General features: G+C 65.2%; 5 protein-coding genes across 5 annotated transcripts; 4 read left to right on the forward strand and 1 right to left on the reverse strand.

The window, feature by feature from the left end:
- Nucleotides 1-6,863: 6,863 nt before the first annotated feature.
- Nucleotides 6,864-8,742, reverse strand: EMIHUDRAFT_438907 (hypothetical protein). Its single transcript, XM_005758172.1, has 5 exons — nt 8,248-8,742; nt 8,090-8,177; nt 7,726-7,839; nt 7,536-7,656; nt 6,864-7,268 (listed from the first exon to the last, which is right to left on the reverse strand). The coding sequence occupies exons 1-5, from the start codon at nt 8,703-8,705 to the stop codon at nt 7,030-7,032; spliced, it is 1,020 nt and encodes a 339-aa protein (XP_005758229.1). The 5' UTR covers nt 8,706-8,742; the 3' UTR covers nt 6,864-7,029.
- Nucleotides 8,743-10,191: 1,449 nt separating this feature from the next.
- Nucleotides 10,192-10,713, forward strand: EMIHUDRAFT_219907 (hypothetical protein; the record flags this gene model as incomplete). The annotated part of the gene is made up of 3 exons (XM_005758173.1): nt 10,192-10,269; nt 10,468-10,566; nt 10,645-10,713. 3 exons carry the CDS (start codon nt 10,192-10,194, stop codon nt 10,711-10,713), a joined length of 246 nt encoding a protein of 81 aa, XP_005758230.1.
- Nucleotides 10,714-11,289: 576 nt separating this feature from the next.
- EMIHUDRAFT_219908 (hypothetical protein) lies at nt 11,290-12,075 on the forward strand (the record flags this gene model as incomplete). The annotated part of the gene is made up of 1 exon (XM_005758174.1): nt 11,290-12,075. The coding sequence occupies one exon, from the start codon at nt 11,290-11,292 to the stop codon at nt 12,073-12,075; it is 786 nt and encodes a 261-aa protein (XP_005758231.1).
- Nucleotides 12,076-17,107: 5,032 nt separating this feature from the next.
- On the forward strand, nt 17,108-20,395 carry EMIHUDRAFT_453623 (Hypothetical protein; the record flags this gene model as incomplete). Its single annotated transcript, XM_005758175.1, has 9 exons — nt 17,108-17,176; nt 17,244-17,504; nt 17,754-18,176; nt 18,579-18,722; nt 18,846-18,899; nt 19,013-19,044; nt 19,118-19,457; nt 19,620-20,097; nt 20,173-20,395. 9 exons carry the CDS (start codon nt 17,108-17,110, stop codon nt 20,250-20,252), a joined length of 1,881 nt encoding a protein of 626 aa, XP_005758232.1. The 3' UTR covers nt 20,253-20,395.
- Nucleotides 20,396-21,033: 638 nt separating this feature from the next.
- EMIHUDRAFT_219912 (hypothetical protein) lies at nt 21,034-21,539 on the forward strand (the record flags this gene model as incomplete). The annotated part of the gene is made up of 2 exons (XM_005758176.1): nt 21,034-21,038; nt 21,371-21,539. The coding sequence occupies 2 exons, from the start codon at nt 21,034-21,036 to the stop codon at nt 21,537-21,539; spliced, it is 174 nt and encodes a 57-aa protein (XP_005758233.1).
- Between the last annotated feature and the right edge of the window lie 457 nt (nt 21,540-21,996).

Here is a 21,996-nt window from a genome sequence, read left to right on the forward strand (position 1 = left end):
GCGATCTCGGCGAATCTCGCCTCGCGAGCTCGTCCGCCCAGACGAAGGAGCGGCACTGCGGCGCCTGCTCACGGCTGCGAGGTGTGAAGAGACGCCGTCCACGAGGGGGGGAGCGGGCAGAGGAGGCGCGTGGAGGGGCGGTGGGGAGAGGCGGGAAGAGGAGAGCGAGAGGAGAGGAGAGGAGAGGAGAGCAGAGCAGAGAGAGAGAGAGAGAGAGAGAGAGAGAGAGAGAGAGAGAGAGAGAGAGAGAGAGAGAGAGAGAGAGAGAGAGAGAGAGAGAGAGAGAGAGAGAGAGAGAGATGCGTGCGCCTGAGAGCAGCGGAAGAATCCGCGGCCGCAGTTGGGGCCCGGCCTAGCGGGAGATGTGGCCGAGATATAGCCAGGAGGGTCTGCTCGCGCGCCGAGGCGCACACGCGGAGTCTGTGTGTCGCGGCCATCTCGCGCGCCGAAAGGCACACGCGAGCGCTGTTCGGGTCAGCTCACACGCCGACGTGCAACACACGCGAGCTGTGGTGGTGTTCAAGTCTGATCGACGCGCTAACACACTGCACAAGGCGGAGCTGGCATCTACGGAGCCCGGCTTGCGCGTTGTGTTGAAGGCGCAGGGCAGGCCGTGCTGCGCGCAGAGCGGCGCCGGCACCACCGCCCCCCGCGCGCCGCCGCCGCCGCCTCCGCCTCCGCCTCCGGCGGTCGCCATGGCCGAATCGAGCGCCGCAGCGTACGCGTCGTCTTCACCCTCAAAGTAGGAGGGTCCAGCGGTCTTGCGCGCGGGCGTAGCGGGCGCCGACGACGGCGCGCTCTGGCCGCCGCAGCTGGGCGGCGCCGCGCCCTGGCTGCCCGCGGGCGACGCGGCGGAGCAGGGAAGCAGCTGCGCGAGCTCCGCAGCGAGCGAGTGCTTCGGCAGCTGAGGGTCGTGGTCGAGCAACGTGAGCTCGGCCTGGCCGTCGGCCTGCATCTGCGCGGCGAGGCGGTGCGCCGCGTCGCGGCCGCCCGGGCCGGGCCGCCGCCAGCGGCCCGAGGCCGAGTCCCACCCGAAACCGTGCGGCTTGAGCAAGTAGTCCTTGAGCGGAGCCGTGTCGCCCGTGCACACGAGCGCGCCGTCCGGGTTGAGCTCGAGCGCGAGGCGGAGCGGCGAACCGGCCTGCGGCGCGCGCTTGGAGGGGAAGGCGAGCGTCGACTGGGTCATGCTGGAGGCCGCCCCCCTACAGCACCCCCGCAACCAGCCACAGCGTGCGCCAGCGTCGGATCGCGTTTCTTGTTTTGCGAGTCTTTCTTCTTCTCGCATTTTTCTTTTTATCGCGATGTCCACCCCGCCGCGCCGCTCGCGACGCCTCGCCGCCCCCGCCTCTACCTCCACCGCCCCCTCGCCGATCACGCCGCCACCCACCCGCCTCCTCGACCTCCCCACGGAGCTCCTCGCGCGCGCCCTCTCCCGCTGCAACAGCCCCGCCGACATCGCTCGCGTCGCGGCCGTCTCGCTGCTCTTCCACGCCTCGCTCGTGGTGGAGGCCATCCGCTTGTGGGCGCAAGAGCGCGGCTACGAGCTGCCGGCGCAGCCAGAGGGCGAGGGCTGCGCCGTGCGGTGGCTGTGTTTCGCTGCGCTGCTGTGCGAGTCCAACCCGCCGGCAATGGCGGCGGCAGGCGAGCGGCACAGCATCTTCATTGACGGCGAGGGGCGGCTCTCGTCGTGCGGCTCGGCGCCGGCTCACGCCCCAGGCGTCCTCGGCCACGGCGAGGGCGTGTCGCGGCTGAACACGCCGACACGCCTCCCGCCTGCGCTGGGCGGCGAGCGCGCCGTGAGCGTATCTGCTGGCGAGGGTCACAGCCTGGCCCTAGCCGCCGACGGCGCCCTCTGGAGCTGGGGCGAAGGAGCCTGGGGCAAGCTGGGCCACGGCAACGAGCAGGACCATCGGCAGCCGAAGAAGATCGAGGCTTTTGCTGGTCAGCGCGTCGTCGCTGTGTCTGCAGAAGGCGCCCACAGCCTCGCCCTCACCGCCGACAGCGCGCTCTGGAGCTGGGGCGATGGAGACGATGGCCGATTGGGCCACGGCAACCGGGAGGGGCAGCTGCTGCCCAAGAAGGTCGAGGCCTTGGCTGGGCGGCGCGTCGTCGCTGTCTCGGCTGGAGACTACCACAGCCTCGCCCTCACCGCCGACGGAGCTGTCTGGAGCTGGGGCTATGGAGCCTTTGGCCGTTTGGGCCACGGCGACGATGAGGAGCAGCTGCTGCCCAAGAAGATCGAGGCCTTGGTTGACCAGCGCGTCGTCGCTGTGTCGGCTGGGTGGATGCTCAGCCTCGCCATCACCGCCGACGGAGGTGTGTGGAGCTGGGGCAGGGGAGTCGATGGCAGGCTGGGCCACGGCGACGAGGTAGACCTGCTGCTGCCCAAGAAGGTCGAGGCCTTGGCTGGGCGGCGCGTCGTCGCTGTCGCGGCTGGATCAGTCCACAGCCTCGCCCTCACCGCCGACGGAGCCGTCTGGAGCTGGGGCAGTGGATACCTTGGCCGTTTGGGCCACGGCGACGAGGAGGAGCAGCTGCTGCCCAAGCAGGTCGAGGCCTTGGCTGGGCAGCACGTCGTCGCTGTGTCGGCAGGACGCAGCCACAGCCTCGCCCTCACCGCCGGTGCCGTCTTTACCTGGGGCGGGGGCGAGCACGGCTGCCTAGGTCACGGAGAGGACCTGTCGAACCAGCTGCTGCCCAAGAAGATCGAGGGGTGGGCGCCGGGGCAGTGAGCAGGAGGGTGTGGGTGCGGGCGGCGAGGAGCATTAGGGCCCGTCTGGTGCTCGCGAGCTGCGCCGCCGGCGCGGCGAGCAATGCGTGTTTGCACATGTACTTTGACGTGCATAGAGTGCACAGCCACGCTACGCTGCGCGTATGACCCGCCCTGAGGCTGAGCGAAGTGCTGCTTCGATCGTGGTATGGGCCCACATATTGGCACTCCGGCGCTTTGAACGGCGCGTGGCGCGGTGGGGGCTCCTGCGCACACACTCTGTCTTGGTGTGGAGTTGCGAGGGTTGGGACCCCCCAAAGGCCCCACACTTTGCGGGCCTTCTAATTATCCGTATCTATCGCTATTATCACTGTCATTTGGAGATGGAGCCAGCCAACGCAAGGCCCGACTCGTCAACCACGGCCATCGACTCGCTAAACACACGGCCTCGCTCCCCCGGCCTTGAGCAAGGGAAGAAGAGTATCGCTGTGCCCAGCACGGCCGCCGTCAAAAACAGGCCGGCTGTGGCGGAAGCCTCAGAGAGGACCTCCACCCAGCCCTTCCGGTGTCGTTGCGTGCAAGTGAAGAGACCGGAGCGGAGTGTGCTCGGGGGGCTCGTGTGCATGCTCGCACCTGCGCAAGGCAAGCCGAACCCGCCGGATACGCACTGACCTACGGGGTCGCCCGGATTGAAGGCCATCTCACGGCCAGACATCGCAGTGTAGCCAGCGGGGCACGCGTCGCTCAGGTCGCACGTCGGAGCATACGTGCAGCAGGTGGGCGTGTTGCTGACGTGTACTCCGGGAACTGACCCCGGCTGGCCGTCGGGACAACGGGGCTGAGGCAGCCAGCCGTCCTCGCTGGTCCAACCAGTGTCGGAGCCGCAGACCCACGGCCGTCGCCGGACGCAGTCGAATCCGTGGACCATTTCCGCGGTCTTCCATTGGACATGCGACCACATCGCGAGAGGGTTACGCGGATTGCTCGCCTGGGAGCCGACCGGCAGCGGCACCGGCCCCGGCCCCATAGGGGTAGTGTCTGGCTCCGGCGACGGCTCTGGCTCCGGCCAGTAGCTCGCGTAGTCTGAGTGCTCGCACCCATGCTGATCGACCTCGAACGAGGGCATTCGATTCGGGCACGTGTCAGTGACATAATGAACGGGCAGGAAGAGGGTAAGCCTCGGCTTGCCGCGATCTTCGTCCCACGGGCTGGGGCAAGGCCAGCCTGTGCAGTTCAGTTGCCACTCTGGCCTCGTCTTGCCGTCGAAGAAGGACGCGGGCGGCTGTACTGAACGGGGATCGCCGACAAACGAGCTGTCAATGTTTCCATCCACCTCGGACACACCGCCTCGAGAAACCGTTGCATCTGGGCCAAACCCACTTATCGGAGCCCACACGCGCGATCCGTCATCGCGGTTTGCACCTATCGTGATGGCGAGGGTCTGCATCCGCAACGGCGATCCCTGCTGCGCCGCCGCGCTGGTGGTCTCGCCATTTAGACCCCACCGTTTGTGGCCGCCGAGTACGATAGTTGCGAGGTTGAGACGGCTCACGAGCGGTCCTGGGGCGCTGCGCTCGTTGACGTGAGACGTATGCAACGCGGCTATTATGGTGAAGTAGGAGAAGAGCGTGCGAATTGCGGCGGCCGCAGCCGGCCCCGATTCGTCGGTTCCGCAGTTCTCGTCGGCAGCCGTGAGCGAGTAGCGGTCGAAAAAGGATCTTGCGCAGCCTTCCTCGGGGTCCTCGAGCTTACCGCTGGCATCCGTTTGGTTGAAGCAAGCCCAGATGCGCTGATGGTTGGAGAGGCTTTGTACCAGTGCCGAGGCATCCCAGCCCCCAATGCTCGCTTCCTTCTCCACGTGCTTGATCGCAGCAGTGAGGGTGTCGTGGCCACACACGCTCTCAAAGGCGGAGAGCTGGTTCACCAGATCAAATGTCAGGCATCCGGCCGAGACCTTTATCTTGGGCCGTGTCTGGTTGGTGCAGAGGCAATCTTCGACGGCAGTTGACGGCGCACAGAGGTCCGTGTCCGCAACCGAGTCCACGCGAACCACGCAGCCGTTCTGCTCGGTACACCAGAGAGTATGCTGCACAAGGACGAGCACAAAGCCCGCTAGAAAGCTCAAGCCCAGCGTCGCCATCACGACCAGATTGATGGACGGCCTCATGTGTGTCAGAAACAGCGGCGACGCTTGGTCCGCCTCCTTCTGTGCATGGCGCCAAAGCCTCGAGCACAGAGGCAGAGTCTCGGCATCGGCATCGGCCGATCGCGAGGGCATGTGTGCAAGGCGCGCGCGACAACGAGCAAGTCGTTACGCCCTCCCTCCCCCCGTGTATTCTTTCTGCCGTGTATGTATCTCTCTCTCTCTCTCTCTCTCGCCGTGTATTCTTTCAGTTTGCGGCTCTTATTACGTACATTACCAGAGGATTTTACAACTCAAAATTTTACTAATTAGAGGCCTTTCGGTTCGTGAAGGGTCGGTGCGAGTCGTCAGTCGTGCTTTCCTCGATCGATCCCCCGCCCTCCCCCGCCATCTCCGCCGCTTTGTTTGGCTCCTGCCTTATTACCACCATCGGGAGGCGGCGAGGCGAAATCAGACTCGGTCGAAAGACCCCATCCCGGGCTGGATACGACTTGTCGATCCACCTCCCAGGCTCTGGACAGGGTGGCCCGCCACAACGACCCCTGGAATTGCGACTCGCCGCTTCCTCCCACTGTGAATTTGTGTGACCTTAAAAAATAACAAAAAATAAGTGACTCGTTCGCTTACCACCCACTGTGATTTTGTGTGAGCTCTGTGTCTTCCTTTGCCAACAACATACCTACACTCCTAAAAATAACATGTGTGTGTCTTCCTTGTTTTATCAATTAACATCGAAGGCTGGGTTTCGCCACGTCAATCGTCATGCCCCCCCGTACCACTGGACCTGCAGCGCCTGCAGGGCATCGGCTGACCCTCCACCACCACATCAACGTCACACTCAGGCCGGGGGCGCACGCAGCAGCGGCACTCACCTCCAACCCGGCCGAGGGCAGAGGCGACAGGCATCCTCGGTCTGTGAGAGGCGACAGGCCACCTTGGACCGTCGGGACGTCCCTGTGCTTGGACCTTCCCGGCTTTCGCTCTGTCGACAAGTACCCCATTCGCTCCCCTCTTGTGATCGTGGATTACCTCGCGTCTCGGCTCGGTCCAGGCGGCCAACTTGCAGAGGTTGGCACCCGGAATGGGGACGTCAGCGACTGCATCGCGCGCACCTTAAAAGGCTACATCGCGATCGAGAGGACTCCCAAGTACTGCAACTCCCTTGTGCGCCGTGGCATCACCGTCCTGTGCAAGGACTTTGACACGGTGGAACTGGACGAGCCGGAGCTTGCGGACCTCAGCGCCTTTTTCTGGTTTGTCTGGCCTCCGCAGATGAGCGAACGGTGGCTACGCCGTCTTTGGAAGGTGCGAGTCTGAGCCTAGTTCGTCCAGCACGCCCCGGCCCATCCGTTCGCCCCACGCAACGCGGTCGTGTGCGGAGAGCGCTGCATGGTTGCTGACCTCTTTGCTAGTAGTCCGAATGCTATACGATGCCACTGAATCGTGGTCGCGCCGACAGGTGGCCAAGGAGCGCGCCAGATCTTTGTCGGTCTTCATCGGCTTTGATGGCCACATCCCGGAGGACATGCGTTACCTGCCACTCCTGCTCTCGAGGTACAACGGCAGCGTGGATCGGCTCTTCTTCGATGAGGGTGGTGCCCTGACAGACAGGCACAGTCCGAGCTACGCCCACCCTAATCTGTGGAGACCGGGAAGGTGGGGTATCGTGCATGTAGCACACTTCGAACTGGGCCCGCTGGCTGGCTCCTTGCCACAACGCCTCGACCAGGGCCTGGCCCGCTCCATCCACAAGAGCGTTCGCCCGGACTGGAGTTGGGAGCAACATGGTTGGGAGCCAGGGCAGCCGGTTCCATAAAGCCCTCCTAGCCATAAAACCTCGTAGCCATCCCTGTGTTTGCTTTGCGAACCTGTCCCTCCCTAAAGCTGCACATCCTAGCTGTGTAGCCCTCTTATATCTCGGAGAGACAGTCTCCGCCCCGCTGTGGTGTGTTTGTTAATTTTGGCCTAGGGGTCCGGTTTTTTGTGCATTGTGGCTTTTTTTGCGTGTTGAGCATGTACGTATGTGTTCTGTACGCTGATATCTCCAAATTCACATGAGCGCGACCACGGTGAGGACCGAGACCACCACCGCTAAATCGACATCTAAACCCCACACCACGCCCCTTCCCCTCTGCTGAAAGTGCTGGGAGTGCGCCGACACGGCTCACGGGCGGCCTCAGAAGGCTGGTGGCGGCGCGACCGCCAGCAGCGGCGCCGTGGTGCGGCGGATGCAGTTGTAGTGCACGGGAGAGATGTAGGTGAGGAAGAGCCGTCGGCCGGCGCCGGAGCCGTCGGCCAAGTCGGCCGTTGCCAAGCTCGGCTGGCGCGCCATGCCGGCGGGCGTGTAGCGGAGGTGCCAGTTCTCGGCGTCCGAAGTGATCACATGCACCGTGCACCCAAACGCGTCCGCCGCCTACGTGCTGAATACGCCAACCTCAAGGCGGGAAGACGGTATCGGGACGCGTCTTCAGAGCACCGCGTGAAGACAACGAATAGCAATAATACAGCGGAATACATCGGAATACGGCGGAACAGAGTGAAACACGTGTCCTCTCGAGTGCTGGTTGGGAGACATGAATACGTAGTCCGCTTCTAGGGTCCGCCGCCGCGCGGATCGTTAGCTCGTCGCCTAATCAAGAGTTCATTAAGAGTTGATTGGCAGCGAATTAAGAGTTGATTCGCCGCGGATGGTCAGCTCGTCACCCCACGTCTTCTCACGTGCCATGTTTGTGAGGAACGCGTCGAACTCGTCGTCGATGAAGAAGACGCCGTACTCCTCGCGGAGGAGGCGCATGTGCGCCACCTATTCACAGCCGCAGCTGTGAAGAGACGCCGCCGCGCCTTTTGGGGGATTGCGACGCGCGTGCGCCACCGTCGCCGCGCGCACGGCAGCATGCCGATCCTGCGTGCCGTAGAGCTGGTACGAGAGCGCGCGGAACTGGCAGTTCCCGTCGTCCTTCATGATCTCCTGCTGCAGGCCCGTCACCTACAGGAGAAGTGCCCGCCGTCTCGCGCGGCTGTCCGAGGGTAGGCATTCCGCGACCCCCCGCCACCAGCATGCGGCGAGATGTGGCGAGATGCGGCGAGATGCGGCGAGATGCGGCGAGATGTGGCGAAGAGAGCAGAGCCGCGTGCCCATTAGCACACACGCGCACACAGTGCCCCCTCCCGCGCCGCGAGCCCGGGGTCTCTGATGTGATCTGCTCTTTGAGTGGGTTTGTCTGTGTCGAGCGTACCAGTATCCTCTGGTCGAGCAGCTTGATGCCCTGCATGATGGCGGCTTCGCGGGACGGCAGCTCGGAGGCTGTGCGGTCGTACGCCGGCCTGCTCACAACTGCGCGCGTGAAGGGGCGCCGCCCGCGGCTCGGAGGCGGTGCGGCCGTCTGCTGGCCGCCGAGAGACAACCGGAGGCTGCTCGCTGCGAGGCGTTTGCGCCCGAGCATCGATAGATGCCCTGGCGCGGCGCTGTATGACGCGCATGGCGAGGAGCTTGCGCTTGAACTCGTGCACCTTGAGGATGACCTCCGCGTAGTTCGCCGCCGTCAGCACGCCGCCGATCGCAGCCGCAATCTGCGCGTCCTCGTCCGCGATGACCGACAGCAGCCGCACGGTGCTCTCGCGCCGGGAGAGCTGCCCGCGCTTTACAGCCTGCACACGGACGGCGGCGGCCGTCTCGACCGGCGTCGGCGCCGAGTACTTTGCCTTTGCCGAGCGGCACGCGTTGCACAGCCCGTCCTCCTTCCCCGACGTCGCAAAGTTGCCGCAGGCGCACCTCGCCGGGGGGGGAGGCGGCCCGGGCGGAGGCGCGGCGGTGTTGCGCTTGGAGCTCTTGCCGCGCCCGAAGAAGCCCATCGGCGGCGGCCGGCAAGAGCCGCTCTGGGCCGGCCGCAATCTACCGCAGGCGCGATTTCTTTTTATCGAATTTGGCAGTGCCCCGCCGGCCGGAGAGATTGCTAGAGGTGGAGCATGCTGCTCTAGCCTCACATGTCACTTCCTGTTGTCTGTTGTTTGTTGTGCCCTTGTTTGTTTCTCTTGGCACCTTGGAGTGCTGGGGGGGGCGACAGGGAGGATGTGGCCTTGAGTTATGTGTGTGTACGCCAACTCAGGGTGTGTGGCAGCCAGCTGGCTGTGTGTCTTGTGAGCTTGTTTGTGTCTGTGTGTCGCTCGTGCGTGTCGTCATCATCTGTCCAGCGTCCACCCATACCGCGTTGGTGTCCAGTCCGAGCCTGGCTGTTCTTCACCTTTCTACCTACCTACCTACTCTGGCAGACAAGACACAGAGCTCACACAGAATCACAGCGGGAGGAAAGCGGCGAGTCGCAATTCCAGGGGTCGTTGTGGCGGGCCACCCTGTCCAGAGAGGCATGGATGCCAATCTGGGGTCTCTCGACCGAGTCTGATTTCGCCTCGCCGCCTCCCGGTGGTGGCTGTAGAGCCAAAGCGGCGGAGATGGCGGGGGAGGGCGGGGGATTGAGGAAAGCACGACTCGCACCGACCCTTCACGAACCGAAAGGCTGCACCCGGGAAGGCACAGTAATCCGGGCACGTGTTGCGTGTTGGGCGCCCCGTTCCGTCTGGGGCTAGGTCGGCTCAGGGCCCCGTCCACTTCCCTCCCACTTGGCGCGTGATAATGGGGAGATGCCACCCAGGCTAGCCAGGGCAGGGGCGGGGGGCGAGGGCGGAGGGCGGGATGGGCGCCAAGCGGGAGGGAGCGAACGGAGTGGAACGCACAGATGGGGGATGGCGAGGGCGGAGGGGCGGGAAGCGGGGAGGACGGTGGGAGGGTGGAGGTCGGCATGGGCGGGCGGTGGGTGGTTGGGAGGGTGGAAGTCGGCATGGGCGGGCGGTGGGTGGTTTGGTAGGGCGGGGGGGAGGGCGAGGGTGGAGTAGGGGGGCGGTGGGGGCGAAGGGGCGGCGAAGGAGAGGGTGGTGGCAAAGGGGTGGGCGAGGTGGAGGGCGGGGGGGCGGCATGGGAGAGGTGGAGGGCGGCGGAGGCGTGGGCGAGATGGAAGGCGGCGGAGGCGTGAGCGGCGGCGGTCTTTTATCGAGTGCTCCGCGCAAGTCGGGGGGCAACAGGGAGGATGTGGCCTTGAGTTGTGTGTACGCCTACTCAGGGTGTGTGGCAGACCGCTGGCTGTGTGTCTTGTGAGCCTGTTTGTGTCTGTGTGTCGCTCGTGCGTGTCGTCATCATGTGACAGGACCATCGATCGGGTCCTTCATTCAGCCACCAAAGTGGGATCACCGAGAGCAGCTGAGCCTGCCTCAGGCCTCGCCTCCCTCTCCTTCAGGCATTCGTGGCATCCTATGGGTCGTCCAGAGTATCGACCTCTGGCGAGTCATGACCGAAGCGGCACGCCTCGGCGCCGCGAGAGCAGCCGGTCGGCGTCGGCACCAAGCGCGCGGCCCAGCCTTTCGAGTTCGCGAACTGGCGAACTGGTTCGTGAACTAGTTCGGTGAACTCGCGGTTCGTTCGGTTTCGGAGTTCGCTCTGGACGCATCCCCTTGGTTCGCTGCATCGGTTCGGTCGTTCGCCCTTGGGTGCCCGAACCCTCGAACTAGTCGTGAACTCGAGCCTTTTCTTTTCTCCTCCCCCCCGCCCGCTTCACACCCGCAGGCCGAGGATACCAGGGAAGTTCGTCTGAACTGCGAACGAACCGCGAACGAACCGCAATATTTATTTTTTGGCTCTGCAGGCCTGTATAGTCCCTGGTTGGTACGCCTGGACGCCTCGGGGAGCCCCCGTCGCCCTTTCTACTCGCCAGTCAGCACGCACGGCGCCCAGGCACCACAGGGCGGCCCTGCTCACAGCGCCTTCATGGAGTACATGCGCAAAAACCACGCCAAGTACGCGAAGGCGTGAGCAAGGAGGCGTCGAGGCTGAGCGGCCCCCCCCCCTCCCCCCCTTCAATGGTCCGCGGCGGGCGGCGGCGCACCGGGGTAGTCGCGCCCGTAGTCCGCTAGATTGCAGAGAGACTGTCGCGGACCGACAGAACTGTGCTAGTGCCGCCTGTGTATATGGGCACCTGAGATTGAGGGCCAGACCGCGTCCGCACGCGCGCACGTGGCGCAGTTGCGCGAGTTCGTTCGTTCAGCGCGGCTCGTGGCTGAACTGCACGCCGAACGAACGAACTTTTGCGCCGATTTTCTTTTTCCTAACACCTAAGTTCGAACGGAGTTCACGAACGTTCGTTCGTTTTCGCAGTTCGCGCCTTCCACAGCCGTGGCGGTCCGTTCAGTTTCGAGGTTCGGGCTGGGCCCCGCCGGGGCTCGTTCGAGTTCGGAGTTCACGAAATCCGCGCGAACTCGAAAGGCTGGCGCGGCCGCCGGGCGCCTCCGAACCGACAGGGGCGCCGCGGCAGTAGAGACCACTCCACCTGCCACTTTTCACCTGGTCCTCCTTTCTTTTTTTTGGAGCAGCCAGTACACCCCTTCGACGATGCCGAAAGCCCTCGTCGCTGCGCTCACAGCCCTGCCGACGATCGCCGCCGCTTCGCGCCCGCTGCTCGTCCATCGTGGCCTCCCGCCACTGCCGAGCGGCCGCAGCGTCACGCTGGAGTTGGCCAACCTGGAGGATGCCGGGACGGGAGGCACGGTCTGGTCCTCCTCGCACGCGCTGTGCCGCTGGGTCGCGGCCAACCTGGATTTGCGCGGCGCCTCAGTCCTGGAGCTGGGCTGCGGCACCGGCGCGTGTGGCATCTTCGCAGCGGGCCTCGGCGCACGGCTGGCGCTCCTCACCGATGGCGGGCCGCCGGGCGTGCTCGCTCTTGCTCGGCGGAACATCGATCGCAATCGCGGCCTGTACCCGTCGGCGAGCGTGACCACCGCGTCGTACGCGTTTGGCGAGCCGCTGCCGAGTGGCGACTTCGACTTTGTGCTTGGGAGCGACGTGGCCTACCACGGCGGCATAGAGCCTCTCGCCTTGACCGTCCGGCGGCTACTGGAAGCGTCCTCGCCGCCGCGGGTCCTCCTCTCCGCGCCCGACAGGAGCGAGAAGAGCGGCGCATCACTCACCCAGAGGCTCATCGGCACAGCGCGAGAACTCGGCCTCTGCACCGAAGTGAAGGAGGAGGCCGTGCGGCAGTTTGCGCTGCACGAGAGTCTGGCAGCAGAGGCGGTGCGCACGAGTGTGCTCGAGCTCTCCCTCGATCGCGCTGTGGACGCCGCGGCCGTCGAAGTCGCCTGCATGCGAGTGAACGCCAAGCCCTCTCCGGCGATATTCTAGCGCGGTGTCGAATTTTGCCAGCGCACACGCACATGAGTCTCAGCTCTCACAGATTGTGATTTTGCTCCGATGACGCACATGCACATGCATGCACATGCACATGCAACAATCGCGATACACGCGCGTTCGGGACACAAACGCGGAGAATTACACGCGACGGCAGGAAGCTCTTTCATGGGTAGTCTGATATGGCCACAGGCACAGCCACAGGGATTTCCTGTGTGCGGGAGTTGGTTTGTCGGGAGGGAGGGGCAGGCTGCTCACCCACGTGCACCGGGCCAGTGCTTGCACTTTGAATGCCGTGGGGCTCCTGCCCGTGTCCGGGCGTGGAGATGCGAGGGTCGCCCCCCCTTGCCCCACCACTTTGTGTGTGTGGAGGGAAATCTACCTTACCTTACCATCCTGGCGAGGTCGTCGCCTGTCGTGCGCTCAACAGATCCAGGGAGCCAAGCCTGACGCGCCGGGACACAAACGAGCTCATTTTGTTTCCGGGACACAAACGCGGAGGTATACACGCGACGGCAGGAAGCTCTTTCATGGGTAGTCTGATATCGGTGATATGGAGGCCGCAGGCACAGACAGCCACAGGGATTTCCTGGCGAGGAAGCAGGAAGCCGCGAGAGCCTCGCCCTCGGGAGCACTCGGGCAAGATTATTTGAAGATTCTTTTGTTTTCTAATTTTTTACGAATTCTTTTCAGTGCGCGCCAGTCCCGTGGCAAACTCTATTCCGTTAGTGCGCGCCCTCTCGTGACGGCGACCACGCAAAGGATTCACCATGCCGTGGGGCTCCTGTCGTTAGACATGGAGACGCGAGGGTTGCCCCCCCTTGCCCCACCACCTCGTGTGTGTGGAGAAGTTTACCTTACCTTACCTTACCTTACCTTGGCATGAAGGTCGCAGCGAGAATCTGCGAGAGACTGCGAAGAGAGTGTGTATCGCGCGCCTTGCGGGGGGGGCGCGGAAAAGAGGAACCTCTTAGCGCCATCGCCACGGTGCTGCATGCAGCGCCGGGCGACGACGGCTTACCGCCTCCCGGTCCCCCTCGGCACACCTCCGCTGCTTAATGTTTGGCGACTCGAACCCGTGAAGCTTCCCCGTGCGCGGGTTACCCCGCACACGGGTCAGCCTGCCAGCCACGTATCCACGCAAGCGTGGTCCGCGCGCATGGCATACACGAGGCGTTCGCCAGACAGCGCAGAGGCTAGGCGACCGGGGACGGACTAGCTCAAGGGCAACACAGCGTCACCAGCCGTTGGCGCGCAGAACGAGTCAGCGGCCCCCGGTTGGGACGAGTGCGCGACGCGGACGAACCGCTCAATGTGGCCGGCAGCTCGCGCTGCCGGCGGAGATAGGAAGAGGCGGACGCCCAAGGGTGGGCGACGGCTAGCGCATCACACCCCTCTCCTTAAAATCCCTGTGTGGTGGCGGCGTGCCGTCCTCCCATCCCTCCGTTCTTGAATTCTTAAAATAAGTGGTGTACCTGTGTTAGTGCCAGTGCGAGCCAGTCCCGTGCCCAGTCCTGTGCCCAGTGTCGTGCGAGGGAGTTTTGTTGTAAAATTCTTAAAATACAAGCCTCTCTCACAAAAAGCACACTGGCACGACAAGGGCGCGGACTGGCGCGGACTATTCTTTGCCCCGGAGCAGAGCTCCTCGCAATAATCAAGATGCTGGATTGGCTGCTGGCACTCTCGAGGCTATGCCTACACAGCCTCGCGCGCATGGGCAGTCAAGAGGGCACTCGCCACAGTCAAGAGGAGCACGCCGCACGGCTCGTGGAGCAGCCCGAGTCGGTCCTCTCCGTCCTCCTCTCGCCGGACCTCGCCCCGCACATCCTCGCCCAGCTGCCGACCGCGGCGCACGCTGCCAAGGGGACGTGCCGCGCGTGGCGCCGCGGCTGGAAGGAGACGCTGCCGAAGCGCGAGAGGCCATGCATGCTCGCGATCGGCGGCCACACCAACGGTGGCGAGTTTGTCAACTCGCTGGAGCGGTACGACCCGTCCACAAACGAGTGGGAGGAGGAGGCTGTGGCGCCGATGCCGACGGCACGCAGGGTAGTCGGCACGGCGGTCCTCGATGGCAAGCTCTACACGGCGGGCGGCGAGTCTGTGGCCGACGGCGCACCTTCCAACCTGGTGGAGCGGTACGATCCGGCGACGAACGCGTGGGAAGCGGTGACGCCGCTGGCAGATGCGCGGTATGCTCACGGCATGGCGGTGCTCGACGGCAAGCTGTATGCGGTGGGCGGACAGGATGCCGAACAGGAACAGGATGCCACCTTCGCCCTCAAGTCAATCGAGCGGTACGACCCTGCGTTGGATGCGTGGGAGGCGGTGGCGCCGATGGCAGAGGCGCGAGAGTCTCACGCCGTGGCGGTGCTCGAGGGCAAGCTGTACGCTGTGGGCGGCTTCTGTGACGACGGCTACCTCAGCTCGGTCGAGCGGTACGATCCGGCGACGAACGCGTGGGAGGCGGTGGCGCCGATGGCAGAGGCGCGGTATGATCACGCCGTGGCGGTGCTCGACGGCAAGCTGTACGCTGTGGGAGGCTGCGACGACGACAGCGGCAGCTCGGTGGAGCGGTACGACCCTGCGTTGGATGCGTGGGAGGCGGTGGCGCCGATGGCGGCGGCGCGGGAGTCTCACGCCGTGGCGGCGCTCGACGGCAAGCTCTATGTCGCAGGCGGATTGGGCCTCAGCTCGGTGGAGCGGTACGACCCGGCAGTGGGCGCGTGGGAGGCGGTGGCTCTGATGGCGGCGGTGCGAAATCAGGCTTTCGCTGTCTTGATGTAGTCGCCGTTGTGTGCGTGCTATAGTCGTAGCTCCCGCCACGGCGTGTGGAGAGTGTGCTGAAGTCCCTCGCCTGAGTGCAGCGGCGCGTGCGCGTGCCCCCGCCGCTTTATTGAAAGATATTTCCTTTTTTGGTCGAGTGGAAACATTATGATTCAACTGCCAGTTGAGACATCTGTAGCCGTGGTGGCTTGATGCCGGCTTGGTGTCACGCCTCACGGCTGTGTTCTCTGGCAGGTCATGCAAAATAAATCTGAGATTTATTCGACGGTGTATCGTCGATGTCCCAAAAGTCAGCGTTGCCGAGCTGCGAGAAGCGATGGGCGCCCCTCAAACGCCCATAGAGCCACCGCCTCGCTCGCCCGAGCCGCTCCGACTGGAGGGCGCTGCGCTCGCCCGGCATCGAGCCGGTGCACCACCCGCCCCCAAACGCGGGTCCGGACCCCCCTCGTCGCCAGCGGCAGCCGCTGGCTCGACGAGCAGCACCCGCTCGGCCGCCTCCTTGGCCCGGCCGCCGCTGTCGCGGCTGTCGGGCTCCGCGACAGCCGTCAAGCACCGGAGAAGCAACCACCGGCCGCTATGGATGCGGGAAGTGCAAAAATGGGTACGCGCTTTTGCGAACCCGCAGCATGGTTTGATAAAAGGCACCGTTCTCGAGTCGGCACGCTGACCATTTTATTTTCGAGTTTAGGTCTCGCGACGGCTATCTCGACCCGGCGCTCTCGGGATCTGAAGCTACGAGGCCTGGGTCGGGGCTATCAGTGGGCTACATGCCGCTTGCCGCGGCTCCTAGGTCGACGAAACGCTCGCGCTTCACCCTCCCCCCCTCTGACGAAAGGTGTCTGCGTCGCGCGCTCACCGGCAGAGAAGCACACGGCGGGCGATGGCGGCACGCGGCGACGCTCCTGATTCAAAGGAAGGTCGCCCACACACCCTCCAACACGACAACGCCGTAGGTGGGTCGAGGCTTGGGGACTGTGTTTTGTGCGGCGGACACGGCTGCTCAGCTCGCCCCGGCGGTCCAAACCAGTGTTGTATGCCCGCGATCCTGCGGACAGGGCGGAGCTGCCAATCGTCGGAGGATGTGGCGTGCATACTTCGAAATGGCAGTGAAGCAGCGCCTCGACCGTCCTCGAGACCGTCTACGGCCACGGACCCTGAGGTGCAAATGAGAGCAAAGGGAGCAAAGATGCCTCGCACAACGGAGGTGCTCGCGCAGCTCCACACCGTAGGCCCAGAGGGCAAAGGATTGGCGTGCACACTCTCAACGCATCGCAAGCGTCGCAGTCGCAGGCGAATGCGCGCCGACAACTTCTCGATTCGCATGCTCCAGCAGACTGCAGCAATGGCTGCGACTGAGCCTTGGCACGCCTATCGCTTGGGCGACATGTACATGCGCGATACGCCTCCGGACCTCGACTACCACCTGCTTCGCTGGCCAACGAGCCTAGCAGCGCAATACGCGGCGTGCCGGACGCGCAACCAAGATGCGGCGACTCTGGACTTGCTCCTGGCACAGACGTGCCGCCCGGAGTTCACCGCTCCAGAAACAATAGCTGTTCACCTACGGCTGGGCGACCAGCTCTGCTATTTCTTGCCAGGAGGGAAAAAGCAGCTGCTGCACGCCATCTCCCAGCACGACGCGAGCCTTCGACGCCCGCCTACTTGGAAGGCCATCGCCGCAGCGGGCCAAAGGCTCCGGCAAGAGTGGAACGGGAGCAGCACGTTGCCGCGAGCGCGCGTGCAGATCCTGTTTGGCGACCATAGTGGCAGGTGTGGTCGCGCGTCACGGCGCTTCGCCGATCAGGCCGCGGCGATCCTGCATGCACAAGTGCTGGACTTGGCCTCGCCAGACGAGCATCTGTGCCGGATGGTGGGCGCGGGTTTGTTTGTTCAGGGCAGAGGGGGCTACAGCCGGCTCGCCGCGGTCGTCAGGAGGCGGCGTGGCCGACCTGTCTGGACTGACCTGTGCGCACCAAAGACGTGCTGAGACCTGAGTTGCCGGCAGACGTTTCCCGAGCTGCTGGAGAGGAAACGCGGTTTTTCGGAGCCGCGCGGTTTCGATCCCGGCTTTTCTTTTCTTCTTTTGTTTCTTTCTGCACGCAAAAAGAATTTCAGAATAAAAAGAAATCCCGCGCGCTCACGCGGCCACCACACGCAGCAGCAACGGCAGTGAATGCGCTGGACCGCCCGCCTTAGCATCGTCGGCCTCCTCCTCGCCCGCTCATTGTCGATGACGGCCGCCATGATGACCAAGTCGCGCTTCCGCTCGTGGCCAATCACCGAGACTGGTGCACTTGAGCCGTCGCTGCAGGTTTTTGGTGGACGTCGGAGAAGAGAGAGAAAGGGTGGACGGTATACGTCGGCGATTATTCTGGCAGGCGATGGGTCTCCGCGTGCCGGCCTCCGAGATCGATGGGACGAGCACGGACAAGGCGTGCCTCTCGGACGCTCTTGTCAGTGTCGGCCCAGCCGGCCGCGGCGGGACCGGCTCCTTCATCAGCGAGAGCGGCCTCATCATCACCAACCACCACGTGGCGCTCGACGCGGTGCGGCGCGCCTCGACGGCGGGCAAGGACCTCCTCGCGGACGGCTTCGTCGCGCGCTCGATGGCGGATGAGATCGCCGACGCCGACTACGAGGTACTGGCTCCCTCTGGCCCTGACCCTGACCCTGACCCTGACCTCATCCCTGACCCTGACCCCAGGTCTGGATCACGCGCTCGTGCGTCGACGTGAGCGACCGGCTCGCCGACGTGCGGGCTGAGCCGGACCCGCTGGTTCGCGCCAACCTGATCCGCGACCGGAGGCAGGAGCATATCTCCCCCACATCTCCCCACATCTCCCCACATCTCCCCATATCTCCCCAACCTGATCCGCGATCGGTCGCAGGAGCTGGCGAGGGAGGCGGAGGCGGGCGGCGCGGGGGGAGAGTCGTCGGTGCGGTGCGAGGTGCAGGAGATGTGGCCCGACCGGACGTACGTCCTCTTCACGTACGAGAGGCTGCGGGACGTGCGGCTCGTCTACGCGCCTCCGATGTCCCTCGGCTGCTTCGGCGGCGACACCGACAACTTCGAGTGGCCCCGCCACACGGCAGACTTTACGCTGCTGCGCGCGTACGTCGCTCCCGACGGCTCCGCCGCCGAGCACTCGCCGGACAACGTGCCGTACAAGCCGCAGCGCTTCCTGCGCGCTGCGACGCGCGGCGTCTCGCCGGGCGACTTCGTCTGTTTGCTCGGGTTCCCGGGCTCGACGATGCGGTACGCGCCGGCGTCGCGGCTGGCGTACTCGGACCAGGTGGCGGTGCCCCAGCTGGTCTCCGACTTCACACCTCCCCATATCTCCCCATATCTCCCCATATCTCGAGGTGGCGGTGCCCCAGCTGGTCTCCGACTTCATACCTCCCCATATCTCCCCATATCTCCCCATATCTCGAGGTGGCGGTGCCCCAGCTGGTCTCCGACTTCATACCTCCCCATATCTCCCCATATCTCCCCATATCTCGAGGTGGCGGTGCCCCAGCTGGTCTCCGACTTCATACCTCCCCATATCTCCCCATATCTCCCCATATCTCGAGGTGGCGGTGCCCCAGCTGGTCTCCGACTTCACACCTCCCCATATCTCCCCATATCTCCCCATATCTCGAGGTGGCGGTGCCCCAGCTGGTCTCCGACTTCATACCTCCCCATATCTCCCCATATCTCCCCATATCTCGAGGTGGCGGTGCCCCAGCTGGTCTCCGACTTCGGGGCGAAGCTGCGGCTCATCGCGCAGCACGCCACCGACCGCGCCACCGCGCTCAAGCTCGGCTCGGCCAAGAAGGGGCTCGCCAACGAACACAAGCGGTCGGTGGGCAAGCGGGTGATGATGCAGAAGCTGCGTCTCGAGGCGGAGCGGAGGGCGGAGGAGGAGGCGCTCTGCGCCGCGCGGCCAGAGCATATCTCCCCCATATCTCCCCCATATCTCCCCCATATCTCCCCAAAGGCTCTCTGCGCCGCGCGGCCAGAGGCGGCGCCGCTGCTCGGCCGCCTCGCCGAGGTCTACGCGACGCTGCGAGAGGGCGCAACTCTCTCGGAGGCTCCCATCCCCGACCCCCACGGTACCCGAATCCACCTACCCCCACCCCCACCCCCACGGTACCCGAACCCTAGGCGCTGGACGGGATGCGCGGGGTCTACCACGGGTCCACGCTGCTGGCGGTGGGGCACGCGGTGCACGAGGACCTCTCCTAGACCTCTCCTGGAACCTTCCTGTAGGTCCACGCTGCTGGCGGTCGGGCACGCGGTGCACGAGGCGGCGGTGGAGGCGGCGAAGCCGGACGGCGAGCGCGAGACGGCGTACCGCGCGCGCAACCTGCCCTTCCTCGTCAAGCGTCTCGCCAAGCGGCTCTCGGACCTGCACCCCCCTCACGAGGCTGCGCTGCTGCGCCGCGCGTGCAGCACCGCCGCCAAGCTGCCTCTCGGCCTGCTGCCCGACCACCTCGCTGCACTCGAGGCGACGGCGGTGGCGCTCGAGGGCGGCGCGGCGGCGCTGCCCGCCCTCGCGACTCTCGCGGCCGACGACCTCGAGAAGCTTCTCTCCGGGGGCGGAGACCTCGTCCAGCCGCTGCTGGCTGGCGAGGGCGGCAAGGGCGGCGAGGGCGGCGAGGGCGGCAAGGGCGACGGCGGAGCGGCGGAGGCTGTGTGCCGTCGCGACGCGGCGGTTGCGGCGGCGGCGGCGCTCTACCCGGCGTACGTGGCCGACCGCGACGCGACAAAGGCGCTGCTCTCGGAGCGCGACCAGCTGACCGCAAAGCTGCTCGAGCTGCAGAAGAGCGTCGCCACCGACGAGGCCTTCTATCCGGACGCGAACGGCTGCCTCCGCCTCTCGGCCGGCCACGTGGAGGGGTACTCTGCCGCGGACGCGGTGCAGCACACGCCCGTGACCACGCTCGGCGGGCTGGTGGACAAGCACCTTGAGGCCAAGCTCAGCGGCGCGGGCGAGGCGGTCGCCGACCTGGTCAAGGGCGAGGGCGGAGACTTCGACTGCCCGCAGCGGCTGGTGGACCTCTGCGCCGCAGACACGGCCGTGGCGGCGACGCCGTGCTGCGTGTGCTACTCGACAGACACGGTCGGAGGCAACAGCGGCTCGCCCGTGCTCGACGCCAACGGCGACTTCGTCGCCATCAACTTTGACCGCCAGCGGCTCGGGCTGATGAACGAGTTTAAGTGGAGCGCGGAGTACTCCCGCTCGATCGGTGCGCCGAGCGGCGGCACTCTCCCCGCCGCCCGTCGGACCCGACGCACGACATGTCCGCGACATGCCCTCGCAGGCACCGACGTGCGGTACATCCTGCTGCTCGTCGGCCAGTACGACGGCGCGCAGTGGCTTGTCGACGAGATGGTCGGCTGAGAGGATCTGTTGCGGCGGTGGCACTCGCTTCTGGCAGGCTGGGCCTATGGCTTGTGATCGGTAAGCGCAGCCAACTCCGCCGCCCTGCCGGGACATGCCGAAAATGTTGCAGGCTTTTCTTTCATGCAAAATAATTAACTGGGAGGAGACATCCCGTAAGCACGATCGTGAACGGGCCTCGCCTGCTATTTATTCACAGCACCAGCTGGCTGGCGGCGCTTCCGCCTTTTCCCGCGAGAGACGATTGCAGGCGTTCAGTTCAAGCGCGCCGCCATGCCAGATCGTCTCGCCCCACGCTGCCCCGTCTATACACTAATCACTATAGAAGAGACTAAAAAACGGCGCACGCACACGCACGCACGCGCGCCGCGTACCCGTACGCGCGCTCGTATCACCTCAACACTCACACACACGAGGTCACAGCACGCTTGAACGAAGCGCCCCCGAGGGGCGAGCCGGACTCAAACGGTGGCGGTGATGGCGCGCGATCTGGACCTATCAACAGGCGCCTGCGGCGCCGTGGTCACGAGGTGAGGCGTCGAGGGCCCCACTCTTTCCTTCGCATAGCGGCCACTCTTCGGATCGCTGGTCGAGCGACCCGGGGGATGCCCCGCGCGCCTGACCCAGGCGCGAAAACGAATCTGCGAGGCGTGGCCGCTCATGCGGCCCGATGGGGAGGAGCGGGGCGGACTACGGGGATCGGCTTCTTACACAGCCCTTCCTTGCAGCGAGCCCCCCTCCAACCCACCGACCCGCGCTAGGTCTCGGGTTTGACGCACGCATGGGGTCACTCCCGCAAAACTCGGCAACTAGAGAGAGAGAGATTTTTAGCAAGTTGTTTGGAACTAGCCGGGGCAGTCGGAGAAGGGGCAACTCCGTGCACTGACGGTCGGCCGCCAGAAACCACGCCTGCGTGGATCGCGTCACACCAATCCTCGCTACCCAACGCGGCCAAAGGATATCCACCTCGAGAACCTCGAGAAAAGAAACCCGCCCGGCTCCAGGTCGCCTCTGCCCCCCTCCAGCCCCCGGCGGAGTCGCCGGCGACACTCTCCCACATCGCGAATGGGTGCCCAGGCGTCCTCGGCCTGCTCACCGAACGGCTCCGCGTGCTTCAGGACCAAGCCCATGACGGTCACGGTCGGAGACTCCTTCCCCACCGACGCGGTGGTGCACATTGGGTTTGCTGGCGGCCCAAACCCGGCCACACCCGTGAAGACCGGCTCGCTAATCACGGGCCGCAAGGTGCTCGTGGTGACGCTGCCTGGCGCCTTCACGCCCACCTGATCCACGTGCCAGGTCCCCGGACTCAAGAAGGCCGAAATCGACGGGCGCGCACCGCCCGCGCCGCTTTTGCCCGCCGCTGCGCCCCCGCCCGCCCGCCCCGCCCGCCGGCCCGACCGCCCGTGTGTGTGCCGCGCGCAGCCGGCTTGAGGAGGCGGGGATCGACAAGGTGTACGTCGTCTGCGTCAACGATGGCGCCGTGATGACCGCCTGGAAGAAAGACCAGGCGCGCATCGGGCACCTCAGAGACACCCTCACCGCCGCCCGCACCTCCGCCGCCCCCCGCTGCTAGGATGGACACCTCCGAGACACCCTCACCGCCGCCAGCACCTCCGCCGCCGCTCGCTGCCCCCCCGCTGCTAGGATGGACGCCTCTAGACACACCCTCACCGCCGCTCGCCGCATCCCGCCCAAGGGAACATGAAGACAGAAGCTCACGCGCGCGCCGCCCCCCCCCCCC

The sequence above is a fragment of the Emiliania huxleyi genome (assembly GCF_000372725.1).
Source record: "Emiliania huxleyi CCMP1516 unplaced genomic scaffold EMIHUscaffold_88, whole genome shotgun sequence".
In the NCBI taxonomy this organism is placed as follows: domain Eukaryota; phylum Haptophyta; order Isochrysidales; family Noelaerhabdaceae; genus Emiliania; species Emiliania huxleyi.

Excerpts from the sequence above, each read along its gene's own strand:
- EMIHUDRAFT_438907 (XM_005758172.1), bottom strand. The coding sequence starts at position 8,705 with ATGGGCTTCTTCGGGCGCGGCAAGAGCTCCAAGCGCAACACCGCCGCG. Across the intron at positions 7,657-7,725 it reads CTGCCGTGCGCGCGGCGACG|GTGGCGCACATGCGCCTCCT; the intron begins GTGGCGCACGCG and ends GGCTGTGAATAG. Across the intron at positions 7,269-7,535 it reads TGACGAGCTGACCATCCGCG|AGGCGGCGGACGCGTTTGGG; the intron begins GCGAATCAACTC and ends TATTCAGCACGT.